General features: G+C 49.6%; 1 protein-coding gene across 1 annotated transcript; it reads right to left on the reverse strand.

The window, feature by feature from the left end:
* Positions 1-1,145: 1,145 nt before the first annotated feature.
* Positions 1,146-8,624, reverse strand: OSR1 (odd-skipped related transcription factor 1). The gene is made up of 3 exons (XM_050894261.1): positions 8,365-8,624; positions 2,240-2,932; positions 1,146-1,678 (listed from the first exon to the last, which is right to left on the reverse strand). The coding sequence occupies exons 2-3, from the start codon at positions 2,884-2,886 to the stop codon at positions 1,543-1,545; spliced, it is 783 nt and encodes a 260-aa protein (XP_050750218.1). The 5' UTR covers positions 2,887-2,932; positions 8,365-8,624; the 3' UTR covers positions 1,146-1,542.
* Between the last annotated feature and the right edge of the window lie 6,498 nt (positions 8,625-15,122).

Raw genomic sequence — 15,122 nt, forward strand, 5'->3', positions numbered from 1 at the left:
GGCTCCCCCCGCAGCGCCTTCAGGCTGTGAGAGCAGCAACGGTTTGCCCATTATTCATCTGATTTGTTTTATAACACTTCTGACACCTAATCTTATCAGCTAATACCCAAGATTTAGTTACCCAAGACGATTTTTTTTTCCACACTAACAGCAAAATTATTTGACTCCCTGCAGATCTGTTTACTTTTGTCAGCCTTAAAAAAAAAAAAAAAAGAAAAAGAAAATAAAGGGGGGGGGGGAGAAAAAGAAAATGAGGAGGGGGGAAGCTTATGCGTAAAGGAAAGATCCAGACTTTCCAAGGCTGGTAGAAACAAGCACTGAGGAAATATCAAGTTAACTCAACAAAAAAAAAAAAAAAGAAAGGTTCTGAATATTGACGGAGAGAGTTTGCTAGGGAAGAGACCAGAAACCAAATGAACACATATGTAGTCCATGCAGACTTGCCTGTAAAATAACGATTTATTTTAATACTTAAAAAACACACACAATCCAGTGATAAATGTCAATTACCAATAATCAGCATAAAGTGCCAAACAGCCATACAACTTTTTTTTTTTTTTAATAAACAAAACTTATTGGAATGTCTCTTAATTTGAATACACTGTTCAGAAAGCCAGCATTTAAAAAAATACGCTCTCAGGTTGAGATTTGTTCTCTCTCATCAGGACGCATGAAGACTTTAAAGTACCACTAAAACCACGTTGTGCATACCGTCAGTTTGACATATTGCCATCTTTCTTTCCTCCGTTTTTTTTTTTTAAATAAGTCCACAAGTTACAAACCTCCTCACAGCACGCTAGACCACAAGGCAAAAAAAAATGTCTCCATGTCCCATGAACACTGATTTGTCCCGAACACTGGGGACCTGCAGGTCTAAGATCTGGATGTGTTTCCTAGCGCATGATAGGACTCCCCACTTGAGAGATTTAGGTCATTTCCAAACATTAATTTTCTTCTCCTTTTAAGAACACAAACTAGCAAATGAGATTTGCAAGTTGCCCTTCTTGTTGTCCTAATGGTGCTGTGATGAGAAACCACCGTTTCAGTTCTTAATCGTCTTCCGGAATTCTCTGTGTTTCCTGAAGTGTAAAAATAAGAAGCTTTATACAGTCAAAAAAAAAGTATAAAATAAGAGGTTGGGTTTTTTTTTTTTTTTTTAGTAATACTTTTGGAAGCTACGACTTGGGGTTTTTTTGTTGGGATTTGGGGGGAGGGTGCTTGTGGGTTTTTGTTTGGTTTTAAAGAGACTCCTGTCCAACACGTGAGCACCACCTTTTGGCATAAAGTTTATCAAAGCCACACAAGTCAGCTAGCACTCTCTGCATCATTCATGCATATTCTAAATGCAAAATAATCTTTTCACCCACGACTTAGGAAGTTAGTTGCTTGGGCAGCAGGGGGGCGGGGTGTGGATTTTGCTCTTTTTAAAGTACAAACAAAAACAAAACACAAAGTTCAGTGCTCCCATCCTGAAAGTTTTGTTTCTGCTCTGGTTTTGGTGTAAAGTCTGAAGGGGAGGAAAAGTTCATAGAAGTTGGAGATTCAGCACTTAAGTTTGGCAGGTTTCAGTTCCTTTACTTGCGTGTGCAGTGTCTTGTGGACAGCTAGCGTTCTGGACTGGCAAAATCCTTTCCCGCATTCTTGACACTTAAAAGGCTTTTCTTTAGAATGGATATATCTAGGGAGAGAAAAACAATTGAGATGTCAGAAATAACTGGCCTAAACTCAGCAGTGAGCTGCCTGGTGGGGAACACACTGGAGCTTTTTACGCCTACTGCTGAGACCAAAAGTGCTGGAGTGCAGCACTCGGGCGATCATCTGTATGTGTGTGTGCAAGAAGAGACGGGGGTGTCAGAGGCTTACAACGGTGTTTTTCTTAGGGATAAAGAGCTTCTCTCTAACTTTGAGGTCATCAGGCTGTGTGTCTTCATGACACTTCTGAATGATCACAAAAGCAGAGGACACAAGTCGATGCAAACGGTGGGTGAAAATGTCTGTGGAAGCTAAGGAGGCTGTGCAAGTCATTTTTGTGGGGTGAGTGAGTACAACAACAGGCCTGTCATCCAAAGTGAGTTACCTGGGCTCCTCCACCAGCAGTAAGCAGAGGAAAACCTAGAGGGAACACTGCTGGCTGGCCAGGGACATGACTTTTCTTATGAGGACCTTCATGAGTGTAGGTGGGTAACCGGGAGAGTACAGATAAACAAGGAAAAAACGACAGGAGAAGAAGAATCATTACCTGTGATCCCTCAGGTGATCCTGTCTTCTGAAGGCCTTGTGGCAAATGTCACATGTGTAGGGCCGTTCATCGGTGTGGGTTCTTTCATGGATCAAAAGGTTGTAGGACTTGGTGAAGTGCCTGCCACAGAATTTACACACGAACTCCTTCTTGGTTTTGGACGGTAACCTTCCCCGTGTGGGTTTCTTCTCTGGAGAGAGTTTAGTCACCTCAAGCAAAGACCCCAGCCCTGTGGGTGAGCCCTGACTGTCTGCCTGTCCCAGTTTAGAGTGGTCCTCTTGTGTGGCGGCCACTGCTAAGTTGGCAAAGTCGAAGCGGGGTTTGGCTTTGAGGGTCACATTGGTGGCCTCTTGCTTGGGCTGGATGACATGTGGGAAGAGCGGGAAGGTCGGCAGCTGGAACCGTGCATCCACCAGGCTTGACACGCTGGGCACTTTGGAGAAGGAGGAGCGGGGCAGATGCATGGCCGGGTACCCCAAAGTCCACTGGTGCAGGTGTACAGCGTGCAGGGCGCTGAAGCCATAGAGGTTGGAGAGGTGGTCAGAGGGCACGGCGGGCAGCCCGTTGAACGCTTGCAGGAAGGAGTAATTGGTGAGCTGGAGGGAAGGATGGATAGGCACTGGGGCCGGCAGGGTTTTACTTCCCATGGTGGCCGCTCAGGAGGAGGATCTTGGGAACAGGGGAGGAAAAGATCTGGAAAATAAAGATGGAGGGGGGGAGAGGGAGCGGTGGATTTATACGAAGATAAAAGCAGAGAGAATTTCTCACCTCACCCCTCATTAACGTCCTTCTCCAAAGCCACAGGAGGAGGCTGCCTTGGACTCGGAGAGGCCTGACCAGCTCTTGGCTGTGAGTGTATCTCCACAGGTCTCCAGACTCTCCCTCTCCCCATCCCTCGCACACAAAAGTTATACCCCATCCACAACCATTCACCCCCCAGCAGCATCCCTGTGCTAGGTAGGCCTCCGATGATCCTCTGCATAGGGACAGCAAAGAGGTGCTGTTTTAGCCCACAAAGCTCAGGCTTCTCCCATGTAGTTTAAAATCCCTTCCTGGGCACCCTCAGCCTTTAGAAAATAGTGGGATGCTGCCCACTACGTCTGTCCACAAAAACTGCCTTCAGCCCTGACCCTTGAGGTGACACGGGGAGGGAGTGCAGAGAGCTCGCCGCCCCTGCGTTGCTCTGCTCCCTGCGGTCTGGCCTCAGCCAAGCCTCTGCCTCTGGGGTGGTGGAGGCAGTTGGGCACTCAGAACTGCACGTCCTCCCTCATTCAAAGAAAGAAAATCCTCGAAAATTTTTTTGGGGAAAATACCAGCCAACAGCCCTCCCTCTTATGTACTGGAAAAAGAAATGGGAAAATGCTGAGTTCGGGTGACAAATCTGAAGTGCCATTTGTTCTCCCCAGGGGGAAGTGCCTGGCTTCAAGCCCACGTCCTAATCTAGGCAATTGCTTAATTAGAACCTTTCAAAAGGCAAACAGGCGAAGGCTGGAGGGACCCTTCCCATGGGGACACCCAGCCCACCAGCTGCAGGGCCACAGGGCCGCAGCCCTTCCCTGGGCTGGGTGCCACCACTTTGCTCTGTGTTTCAGGGTCCCACCAAGCCCCCAGCCTCTCCTCTGGGCCAGATCCCTACCCGTTCCACCCCACAAGGCAGAGGGGAAAATGCTACCAGGCAGCAGCATCGAGGCACATCTGGCCCTGCCTGCAGATTCAGCCCTGGCTGCTGTCACCATTTGGCATGAGATGCCTCCCGAGGGTTGGTGGTGGGGACGCAGCTTCCCTTCTTTGTGGATGTGAGAGAGCACCCACAACTTTTGGAGGCGTCACATCCCTGCAGCCCAGGGAGCCTCCTCCTTACTCCACAGCCCACAGCTTATGCTCGCTTTCCCCCCAGTGAACTCCGGGATTTGCCCTCAGTGAGGCTGTTTTCCAGCAGGATCCCCATAGGGTCCCCGTAGAGTCCTCACAGGGTGCTCATAAGTTCCCCACAGGTTTGCTGCAGGGTTCCCACAGGATCCCCACAGGGTCCCCATAAGATCCCCTATAGGGTTCCTGCTGAGTCACTGTAGGATCCCCACAAGATCCTCACAGGCTCCCGGCAGGATCCTCACAGCACTCAGCCTGGAGGGTCAGTTCGTCCCCACAGGAAGAGTGAAGCCCCTTTGGAGAAAAGGAGGCAGCAACGTGCTGGGGAGCAGTAATTGTCCCTCTGGGCTGGAGGGCTGGGGGGGGGTGGGAAACTGGTGGCAGAAGAGGTCTAAAGACCAGGGAAAAAAATCTGATTTATATGTGGGCTGTTGCCTGGACTGAGGAGCTGCGGCTGGGAGGGTGTGAGAGGGAGAAGCTTACTCTGCGCAGCTCTGTATGCCGGGTCCACCTTTCACACTGCTTTACATAAATCAGCAGCAGGAGGAGAGACCCAAACTTTAGAGGAATTCCATCGCAATGACCCAGAATAAGAGATTGTGACATTTTGCCTTTTTTAATTGGATATATTTTGGATAGTGGCTGATTGAAAAATGCACACATTACATTCTCCTCCCTCTCCTCTTTTTTTCCCTTTTCTTTCCTTTTTTTTTTTTTTTTAACTATTTAGGGCCGATGAACCAGACTATTTTGTTGTTCAACTGGGGAAATGCTTTTTATTTTGTTAGTGCTGCCCATAGGCTAGGCGTGTCCACTTCGCAGCACAAATGCCTGAATCGATGACCCCGAGAACAAAGTGCGCGGAAAACACTCTTGTCCGGGTACCTGAAATGTCTTTTTCTGTCTGTCACAACGGCTCCGTGTCGATTTTCCTGTCTAGGTAGCCCTAGATCTCTCAAGCATGAAACATGCTATTGCAAACTGAGTTAATATCTGGGCTTATCCCTCTTTCTTTCTTCGTATCCTTAGAAAACCTTTAATATAGAATATATAAGCAAAAATCTACTATGTCAATTTGGGTAAATTCTTGCTCGATAACATTTAAAAAATTCTCTTTCGATTTTGCAAACGAAGAAGAGGGCAGAAACCAAGGAGAAATACAGTCAGGTCATAATAGCATCCATTGCGCCCGCGGTTTTTTGCTAGGGCAGTTCTATTATTTTTCAAAAAAAAGAAAAAGAAAAGAAAAAGAAAGAAAACAAGGGGAAAAGAAAAAAAAGAGAAAAAAAAGAAGAAGAAAAGGGGAGGTGGGAGCAGAGTGTTCACGTTACTACAAGTTTCTTGGCACTTTTCCAGAAATGTAAGCTACACTTTCGCTCTGTGCAACCGGGATAGTCAAAAATATAGATGAAGAGCAGAGTATTTCATAAAGAAGCCCCCTCTCTCCGGGACATCAAAGCGAACGTGTTTCACAGTGCAGTAACTCTCCGCTCTCCCGCTTGCCCGCAGAGAGATCAATGTTTCTTTGATTTCGGTGTCACCTCCACCTTTAATTCTGTTTCATGTAAACAGATCGTTATCGGGGCTTCTTTTTTATTTTTATTTTTTTAAAGAAGACGACCCTGCGAGTTCTCTGCTTGAATTCCCCCATCACAATAAAACTGTGCGGGGTTTTCTTTTTTAACACAAACTACCTCGGTGAGTAATTAAGAACAAACCACTTGTGTTCTGACTGAAACAAAAACCACTCATGCCAAGATAAATTTACCCTGCAAAATAGGATCATAAACTTGAAAGACTACATCTGTCTCCAGCTTTCTTACCCTTTGTCCTGTTCGAAGATACGGTAATGCTATTGTCCAGTTGCCATTGTTTTAAGATCATTGTAATCTTAACCTTCCAGATTAAATTCTACCTCCCCTATACGCCAAAAAAAGAAAAAGAAAAATCCACCCGGCTTTTTGCTGGTAGCATAGCAAGGGGCGAAATTAAATGGATTTTTAAGTAATCTTGTGGCTAGTCGGTGTTTTTCCTTTCTACCTTGAATTATCAATTTCCGATGTGTCCTTTGAAAGGGATATTTGTTACATTAAATACCTGACTCATAAATAATGAGGTTTGCTAATTAGTTCCACATGGAAGAATGGAGGAGGTAAATTACCCTGAGAACGTTGATTATTTTTACAAACATGATAAAGTAGCGGGCATAAAATGCTGCATTCTTGCGACAGCCTCAAACTACAGCAACCAGGTTCATCTGTCAAAAAAAGTTCCCCTGTTTTGCCTGAATCCTTTAAAGTCTGGCAGCCCTGTCCTTTCGGCTGCATCGCATCGGTGTGCAGCATTTGCCACCAGGTCGGCTACTTATTTTGTCCCCTTTGAGGGGACGAGATTTTCCCTTCCTATCAGTTTAAGCGAGGAAATAGAGCTTACAATTTATCTGTGTTTGGGAAACTAACTGGAAAGGGAATAAAATTGCCCTTTCGCTCCGCATTATTCGAGCGTGGTGCTCTTGAGGAATAAAGTGCATTGTTCGGCACAGATTTATTCAAAGTAGTAATGAAGTGTGCAGAATCTATTAAAGCAGGTTTATTCGGGGCTAATTGAGCGTGAAAGAGTTAATTGCTAACATTAATGAGGACTGGAAGGACTCAGTCAGCATGTGCCTTGGATATCTCCGCTCAATCCTTATAAAATCATCATTCACATTTTATCACGAAATCAGTGTTGACAAGTTTGTCCAGACCACCATTGCGAATGCGGATGAATACGGCGGACTTCAGTCTCGCAGTAATAATAATAATAACCGGGGTCCGACTGCACCAGCGATCGCTACACTGCCCGCGGCAGCCTTTATCCAAAACAACAACAACAACAACAAAAAAATCCCCGGGTCCGCATCCTGGTGGGACAGTGGCTACGAGGGCCACGGGCGGGAGCGCAGCCCCACGGCGGGCTCGCCGGGCGGGAGGCGGGCGCGGGTGGGTGCCGGCGGGGCGGCCGCAGGGGCCAGGCTCCTCAATCCTCTCTCTGCAGAAGTTTTTAGGTTGGTCTGGGAGTTTTGTGTGCGTGGTTTTTTTAATCCCCTCGGGTGCAGAAAGGCCCCCAGCACAAGATTCATTCTCCCTTTCTCCCTAGAGAAACGCCCGGTGCCTCCCCTGCGCACGAACAGATCGTCCTTTCTCTCTCCCGGCGGCAGGGAGGATTTCTTCCCTCTGTACTCCTCGCTTCCCACGGCCACAGCACGCACAACGACGGGTGGGAGGCAAAACCTTTGCGGTGACACCCCCGCGGGGCACGCAGGGCACCGAGCCGCATCCCCAGGCCTGGCCGACCGAGGCGGCACCGTCGCCGGCCACCCCGCAGCCGGGCCCCCGCCGCGGAGCCGCGCAGCGCGGTACTGCCGCCGTAGAGTCCCGAGCTCGGCGCTATTTTAGGGGCTGGCCCTTTTTCTCAGTTGGCTTCGGACTTACTAAACTGGACCTACTGTGCACCTGTCCGGGACACGGCTCTCGTCCTCCTGCCCTGCTCGCGTTTTATCGGACAATTCCCGCAGGGCTGCGGTGATCTCCAAAATTCTCGATTTTTATAGTTTCCCTCCCAAAAGCCAACTGTAACAACTATACCCTAATCCTCGGCTTTGCACTGGCACTTTATAGGCTCGGCCTCGAGAGAAGCTCAGTCTCTCCCTACGCTGAGTTTGTTTCGATCCATTCAGACAAATATAAACATCAGATTCATTTCTGTTATGGCCGTGGGAGGAAACAGGGAAGGCTTCTCGGATCCTAAAACACTAAAAACAGAGTACGAAAGAAAGAAAGACCAGAAAGACGAGAAAAGGAAAGAAAAAGAAAGAATAGACAGGAGAGAAGCTGAACGTCCAAGTCCATAAACGACATTCAGGCTTCTGTTTTGCAACTCGTATGTGTCATTTTTAGCTCGGGTTAAAAACACAGCTCCTCCGCAAGGGGGGATAAACAGCTTTGAAAGGGGAAGACAAATCTTTAAATAGCATCAAAATATCCGAGCCCCATGTGAAGGCTTCCCCCAGCCCTCCGCCCGCCCCAAGGAGAGCAGTCCTCCTCATGTGAACCGCAATTTCCCCACTACTTCTGCACCGTCCAGGGGATGGTGGGAGGGGATGGGGGGAAAGAAAGAAAGGCGGGAGAGAAAAGGAGGTGTTTGTATCCATATCCCCAACCCCCGAGGCTTGGCAAAACAAAAACCAAACAAAATGAGTTGTTCTTTTTATTTACCTAATCCCGATCTGTGCTCCACCGCTGGCAGCAGTTAAAAGATCCCGGGCTAAATTGGAGCTGGTAAAATAAAATAATAGAAAAAATAATAGGGGGAAGGAAAAAAAAAAAAAAGAGGTTGGGCTAGGTCAGTGTCTCTGCTGGCCCTGGGGGGCACAGCTCTCTCCCCAGTCCACCCCACTGCTCCTCCAGCGGGTACAAGCAGATCCGAGCGAGCAGCAGGGCCAGGTGTCCAGGTGCTCTGGCTGATGGAGCCGGAGGTGCTCTCCCTCCTCCTGCTCCCGGCGCCGTCTGCGTGTGCCGGACTGCAAACGCGCCCGGGAGCAGCCGAGCTCAGACTGAACCGATCCCTTCCCTCCAGCCTCCTCCTTATTTCAACCCCCCCTCCCAGCTCCCCCCTCAACCTCCCACCAGACTCCGGGCATGCGCACGCAGGGAGAAAGTTTCTGGCTGGGAAGAACCAACTTTTCAACCCGCTTCTCCTGGAGGCGCAGCAGCCCGGGGCTCGCAGCCCGCAAACGTGTGATGTCGCCTCCCCCGCCCCGCTCCCGCAGCCTCCCCCGGGGCATCTCCCCGGGGCCCGCTACGCGCGGCCCCCCTCGGCGGAGCGGCCTGCCGGGGAGCGGGGGGGGGGCGGGCGGGGGTCCCCGTGCAGCTCCGCGCTGCGCCACGGCGGAGGGGCGCGCTCTCCCGGCGGCGCTGCGCGGCCGCGCTGCCTGCGCCGGCCCGACCCGCCGCTCCGCGCCGCTCCGCGCCGCACCGCTCCTGGCTGGCCTCGCTGCGCCCCCGAGCCGCCGAGCCGCGGGACAGGACTCACCGGGACCTGCCCAGGGAGGGAGGGGGAGAAAGGCAGAAAGAAAGGAGGGGGGAAAAAAAAAAAAAAAAGAAGTGGGGGCAGGATGGAGGGAGGGATCTGCTCCCTCTGGGAGGATTTTGGGATGGCAAGTTGTTCTCCCTCTCTGAGAAGATCCTCCGAGAGGATCCCAGGAGCCGCTTACCTGTGAGGGGTGTCCCCCCCCGGTTAGAGCCGCTTCCTCCCCCCGCCCCAGCATCCCTCCTGGTCCTCCCTTGCCGCCCCAGCGCCCCTGACCTCGGTGCTTTCCTCCTGTCCCTCCTCCCACGGCCCGGGACGGTCTCTCTCCGCACCCCGGGAGGAGTTCCGCGGCGTGCGAAGTCCCGCGGATCCCCCGCGGATCGGGAGCCGCAGAGCCCTGCTTTAGGTCCGGGGGGAGTCAGACTACCCGGGCGAAGCAGGCAGAACAAAATAACCCTCGAAAGAAAAAGGTTAAACGTGCTTTATAATTAATCCCGAGGCCATAATCTCCTTGCTTATTTGTTTTTCTATTCATCCATCCATTCACACTCCTTTAGATCCGTGAAGGGGGAAAAATTGCTTGGGTGTATTACATTGTCCCGAGGAACCAGGGTAATATAATACGCTAGCGAAGACAGATCCGTCAGGTTAACGTGGTACCGTGCTCAGGGACAGGCATGTGTTTTTTTATTGTTCATGTCACTGCCGTTGTTACACTGATTTTTGCCCATTTCCGAAGGAAAAACAAACAAACAAACTAAAAAAAAAATCAACAAAACGGCAACAAGAAAACACTACGTTATCATCCTGCAGAATAAGCGTTCATGAACACGACAGTAGCGTGGAAGTAAGCCCTAACACTGCCATTTCATCCCCAAAACGTCTCTATTTCTGGGGAGAGTCTGGGGTCCAATACTGCTCACTGCTCGGGGCAGGCGAAGAGATTTTCGTTCCCTCTTTTTGTAAACGAGTAGCATTTTTATGAGGCAGAGGCGAAGCAAAGACGTTCCCTCATCCCGGCTTCTTCAGTTCTCTCTCATTTCGTGCTGTTATTTTCTTTCTTTCTCTCTTTCTTTCTTTCTTTATTACTCCCCCCCTCGCCCCCTCCCCCCCCCCAAATAAAAATCCCAAACCTAGCCCTTTTATTCCTGTTCTGGGGGTCGAAATGTCGAGCGTGCGATCCTGTGCCCGATGCTGTAAGTTGATGCCTTCGAATAAGTTAGCATTTTCAAAAATAGTTTTCAAGTCCTGTTGTCAGAACACGAATGTAAGATCCCCAAGTGTCCCCAAACCAAGAAACACACCGGAGATACGCTCTTCTAACTGGAGATTTCTCTTTTCCCAGAGGAAGAATCTTGGTATAGCTGGGGGTGGGTGCGTGCATTAATAAAACAAAAATCGCAATTCTCTTTAGAGAAGTAGCAGAGTAGTCGAGATGGTAAACACAGCAACAGCAATGGTACCTGCACATGCTGCCTTTAACGGAACAAAAAAAAAAAAAATTGCACTTCCAGTTACAGAAACCATCATTCCGAAATAAATACTTCACTATCGAAATAAAGGGCAGTAAAAGATCTCAGTGTTTAGGGGGGAGGGAGACACAGAAAATTATTCCCACGCGAAAACAGTTTATAATCAAAGTGGGTCGTTGGGATATTATTCTATCCCAGAGCATTACTGGAAGCTGTAGCTGAAAGCTGCCTGGATAACGTATAGTCTGATATTTACGTATTTGTTAAAAATAAAAATATTTGGACTTGTCAACCCACTGGCGATTGAACTGAAGTTTCAGGTTAACTGTCTTGCTAAGTGCATTTGGTTTAAATATCTGGTGTCTAAGTTATGAAGGGTATGCTGTTCCAAAACCTTTATTCTCGAATGGATTTTTATGATGTCCCTTGCTAATTTGCATTATGTCAACTTGTAACGGTGGGGAACCTAATACCGGGAACGGGATACAAAACCACTGTTAGCACTGACACGCAGGGAATACGCTGCGCTTTTCCACAGCAAAGATCTGCTGTCGATTAGCAATGTTACAACTTCAAGAGACTCGTAAAAAGTGAAGGCATCTGCTCCCAAAGCCAGCCACGTTTGTAGGATTTAGACGTGACAGCGAAACCCAATTCGTTTCAAGAGAAATCTGTAGGGTGATTGGGGAGACCGGAGCCCCCATCCCTATTTCCGACCTGTATGCACTTCCCAAAACCATTCCCGCCCCCATCCTGCCCCACGTATCCGCAAGGTGAAGGCCCCCCGGGCTGTGCCCCACTTTTTTCGGGGAGCAGCATCCTGGACAGCACCAGCCGACCACCACACCGGGGCTACCTCCCCGGTCCGCACCCGCAGCGCCGGGGCCGGCGCCGAGAGCTGCCGCCTCGCCACGCCGCCGCCGGTCCCGGTGCCGCTCCCGGTGCCGGTGCCGGTGCCGGTGCCCGTGCCGGGGGGGCGGCTTCGTGCCCCACCTGCGGAGCAGACTTAGGGGGCACGGGGAGCGCATCTGAGGGCATTTCGCCTTCGCTCCCGTAGGGACCCCGCTACGCTTGTCACCTCGTCTCCAACGAGTTCTGGGTTCAAGGGTTAATCCTGCGCAGCGCAGGTACTGGGGATCACTCCTCCTCTGGTTTAAGCTCCTGTGGATGCCGGGCATCCTTGGATGCACCTACACGTGTGCTGGGAGAGGGCTTCACAGCCTGCCTGATGTTCTTTTTGCTTCCCTCAGCTGGGGCACCCGGCTTCACCTTCGGGACCCACTTAACCTTTGCAAGAATAACGATTCCCGGCCCCATCCCGTAGCCATGTGCAGGATAAAAGTCCCTTTTGCTTCCGTGGGACTTTCTCCCCACGGGGGAACGGCGCTTGTCCCTTGAAAAATCTTTTATTGAGGAGAAACAACCATGTCACTTGCGAAGCATCAGCCGCAGGCGCCTCGCCAGGGTTGCGAGAAGAAGCGGGTCCGGCGGGGCAGGGTGGGGGTGTTTGTTTGCTCGGCCGGGTTTCAAGGGCTGCATCGCCGCCCGGAGTCCAGCAAACATCTCGCCCCCCGCAACGCGGCAGTGGGTGGGGGATGGCTGGTCAAAGCTGCCTCCGGTCGGCAGCCCTGCAGTTCCCAAACCTCCCGGGGGAAGGGAGCGGGGAGCAGGGCAGAGCAGCCGGCTGTGCTCGGCGGCGTCTCCAAAGTGTCTCCGCGCCCGGAGCTTCACTGGGGAGGGACGGAGCCAGCCCCGGCAGCAGGCACGCAGGAAAGAGGAGGCACAAGTGCACTGCAGCGTCCCCCCTTCCCTTGCTCTCATGCCTCCCTGGGCAAGGTGTCTCCCCCGAGACAGGCCCCCTGGTTATCAGTGGCACCTGGGGGCTATATATATATTTTTTTTTTTTCCCCTGCTTTCCATCGCTTTGCCTGTTTTTTCCTCTTCCTGCGATTTTGGTGTTGACCGCGGTGAAGGATTAGAGCCTGCGGGCTCTGACCGCCCCTCCCGGGATAAACCGGGCTCGGATGGACACGGCAGAGCCAGAAAGAGCCAGGAAGGGAAACGAGCCCGTCGGGGCTGAGCCCGAAACGCGCTGGAGCGCGGACGGGGAGCGCGGGGGGGTGGCGGGGCGCGCAGCCGGGCGCCGGCGGCAGGGCGGGCGCTCCCGCACCCCCTTTCCGAATCTGGTCCCCCTGTCTCTCCCGGCCCCCAGTTCGCTCCTCAGGTCCCATGTAGCCTTATTATTTTAATAGCTGCTAATGACAAGACACGGAAGAATAGCGGCAAACAACGCGGGTGGAAACTACTCCCGCGGTGCAAGTAAATGCTGTTTTGATAGCAACTCCCGCCCCCACCCCCCCACCAAAATCGGCACAGAGGTGGATAGAACATTGTTCTGCCAACTTTTGCCTTTTTTTTTTTTTTTTACACTTCTAGGACTCCCTGAAAATAAAAGCCAAACTTTGGAGCATCTCCATTTTGTTAGCGAGGGGGAAATCGTTTGCTTGATTTTTAGCGCGGTGCCGAGATGTGACCCAGCGCCTTAATATATTGCTGCCCTTCGCTAGCGAGCTACTGCAGAGGGGGAGTGATCCGCCGGCGCCTGAGCGCAGCCTCCCCGTGCCTGCGCAAGGAGTTACGGCGTGTCGTGGCCCCGTGCCCCTTCCACATCGTGGGCTGGTCACCCAGCAGAGGTAGACCCCTGCCAGCAACTTTTGCGGACTAGAAAAGAAAATCCAGAGCACGTAATAGAGCGATAGGGGATTTGCCTTCTTCGAGAATCACAATGGATTTTGCAAGCAACTAATTAAGTGCAAGATCTCCTCCCCCCCCCCCCCCCCCCATACACACACCCCTTGTTTGCAAAGTGGTGTGAAGTCAGTTGTGTAAATGATTCCACTTTAACTTCCAGCCCCTTTAGATCACTAATAATGTCGTGGTGGTGCTGCTCACACTGCTGCGGCGAGAGTCAGCATTTCCATTATAATTTCCTATTTTCAGGAGTTTTTACAGTGATCATAAAAATTCAATCCAGGCTCAAACTTGGCATCCTAGGGCTCCTCCCAGGAGTCATTTCTTTTTGTTGTATTTGAAAGAGGAAACCATTTATCTGTTTTTACATTACAAGAGAGCAACAAAAGGAAGCGAAAGCAGGGTTTGGAGAACATTTTTGTATTTTATATCGCTTGCTTTTCCTCAGCTTTACAGTATCTGCCATAGATGTTAAAGGAGTACAGTACACAATAATTAATAACACATGAAAAACCATCAGGTTATAGAGAAGCCAGAGTCTGCAATCAGAACTGGTCATATAAAATACCCTTTATCACTCTGAAACCCTTTGCTTTTCTAAACTGATAATTTGCTAGCAATACATCCAAAATGTAATTTGATGCTAGGGGACACTTTGATTTAAAATGAACTGATCATTTTGGAAATCTGAGAAAGTTTATGTATGTGCTCATATTTAAGAAGAATTTCCTAAAAGTACAGATGTTTTCACTGCAGATTTGAGGGGTCTATCCTCCAGCCCCCTTTGTGCAAGTGTATATATAACAGTCAAATAATCTTTGGATTTAGGTGTCCCTAAGTATTCATTTATATGATGGATTGTAATGGCTATATGGTTCCCTTGAAACCATTATATTCTATCAGGTCAAAACCAGCTTCTTAAAAAAGTTCATTTAATACAAGGGTGGCTGGAATGATTTGTGTACATTGCATTCGTTCACATACAATTCCCATATCTGCTGGAAATTGAGTAAGGATTTAATGACCCCACAGGAGCCAAAGGTTTTGGTGACATGAGCTCAGAATGGGCCTATGAGACAAAGACCAGTGTGAATTGGGACACTCAAGCGGAATGCCAGCAAAGCCTGGACATCACATCATTTTGCTGTGGATTATGCCTATGCCACATGTTTTACAGAGAAGTCCTTTCTCTGCTGCTATAAAATACACATTTCTACTAGTCTGGAAAATTAGTAGGGGTATCCTCCAACTCATCCAGCTCAGGTTTGGCTAGGAAAAAGGATCACAAAGAATGATATCTCACAGAGGTGAAAGAATTGTTTCTAGGTGGTAAAAAAAAGGTATGTATGGAATTAGAGGTACATATGTATACATATATACCTATGTACATGTAGAAAAGGAAATTACCTTTGTATGTATATGTAGACATAGAAAGAGATTAAGACAGACAGCCTTACAGTGTGCACGATAGAATTAGGGGTACAAGTATATTGATTCAAGGAATGTCAGCCACCTTTATCTTTTGAAATTTTTGGAATAACATGTATTTGATAAGGCTTATATTTACTATAGTTAACGGTTAAAGGAGGACTCAATAACTCTTAGGGAATAAAGGTAACATTTGCTCGCCATGGTCTATCAAACACAGGACTGGAATCGGGATTGCACAAGATTTATCTTCCCTTGAGGGATTTCATCACAGTGACTTTGGGCTTGTAACC

This window comes from Gymnogyps californianus, chromosome 3, assembly GCF_018139145.2.
Source record: "Gymnogyps californianus isolate 813 chromosome 3, ASM1813914v2, whole genome shotgun sequence".
Lineage (NCBI taxonomy): Eukaryota > Metazoa > Chordata > Aves > Accipitriformes > Cathartidae > Gymnogyps > Gymnogyps californianus.

Coding starts and splice junctions, on each gene's coding strand:
- OSR1 (XM_050894261.1), bottom strand. CDS start 2,886: ATGGGAAGTAAAACCCTGCCGGCCCCAGTGCCTATCCATCCTTCCCTC. Junction 1,679..2,239: donor GATCACCTGAGGGATCACAG/GTAATGATTCTT, acceptor TTCTCTCCCTAG/ATATATCCATTCTAAAGAAA.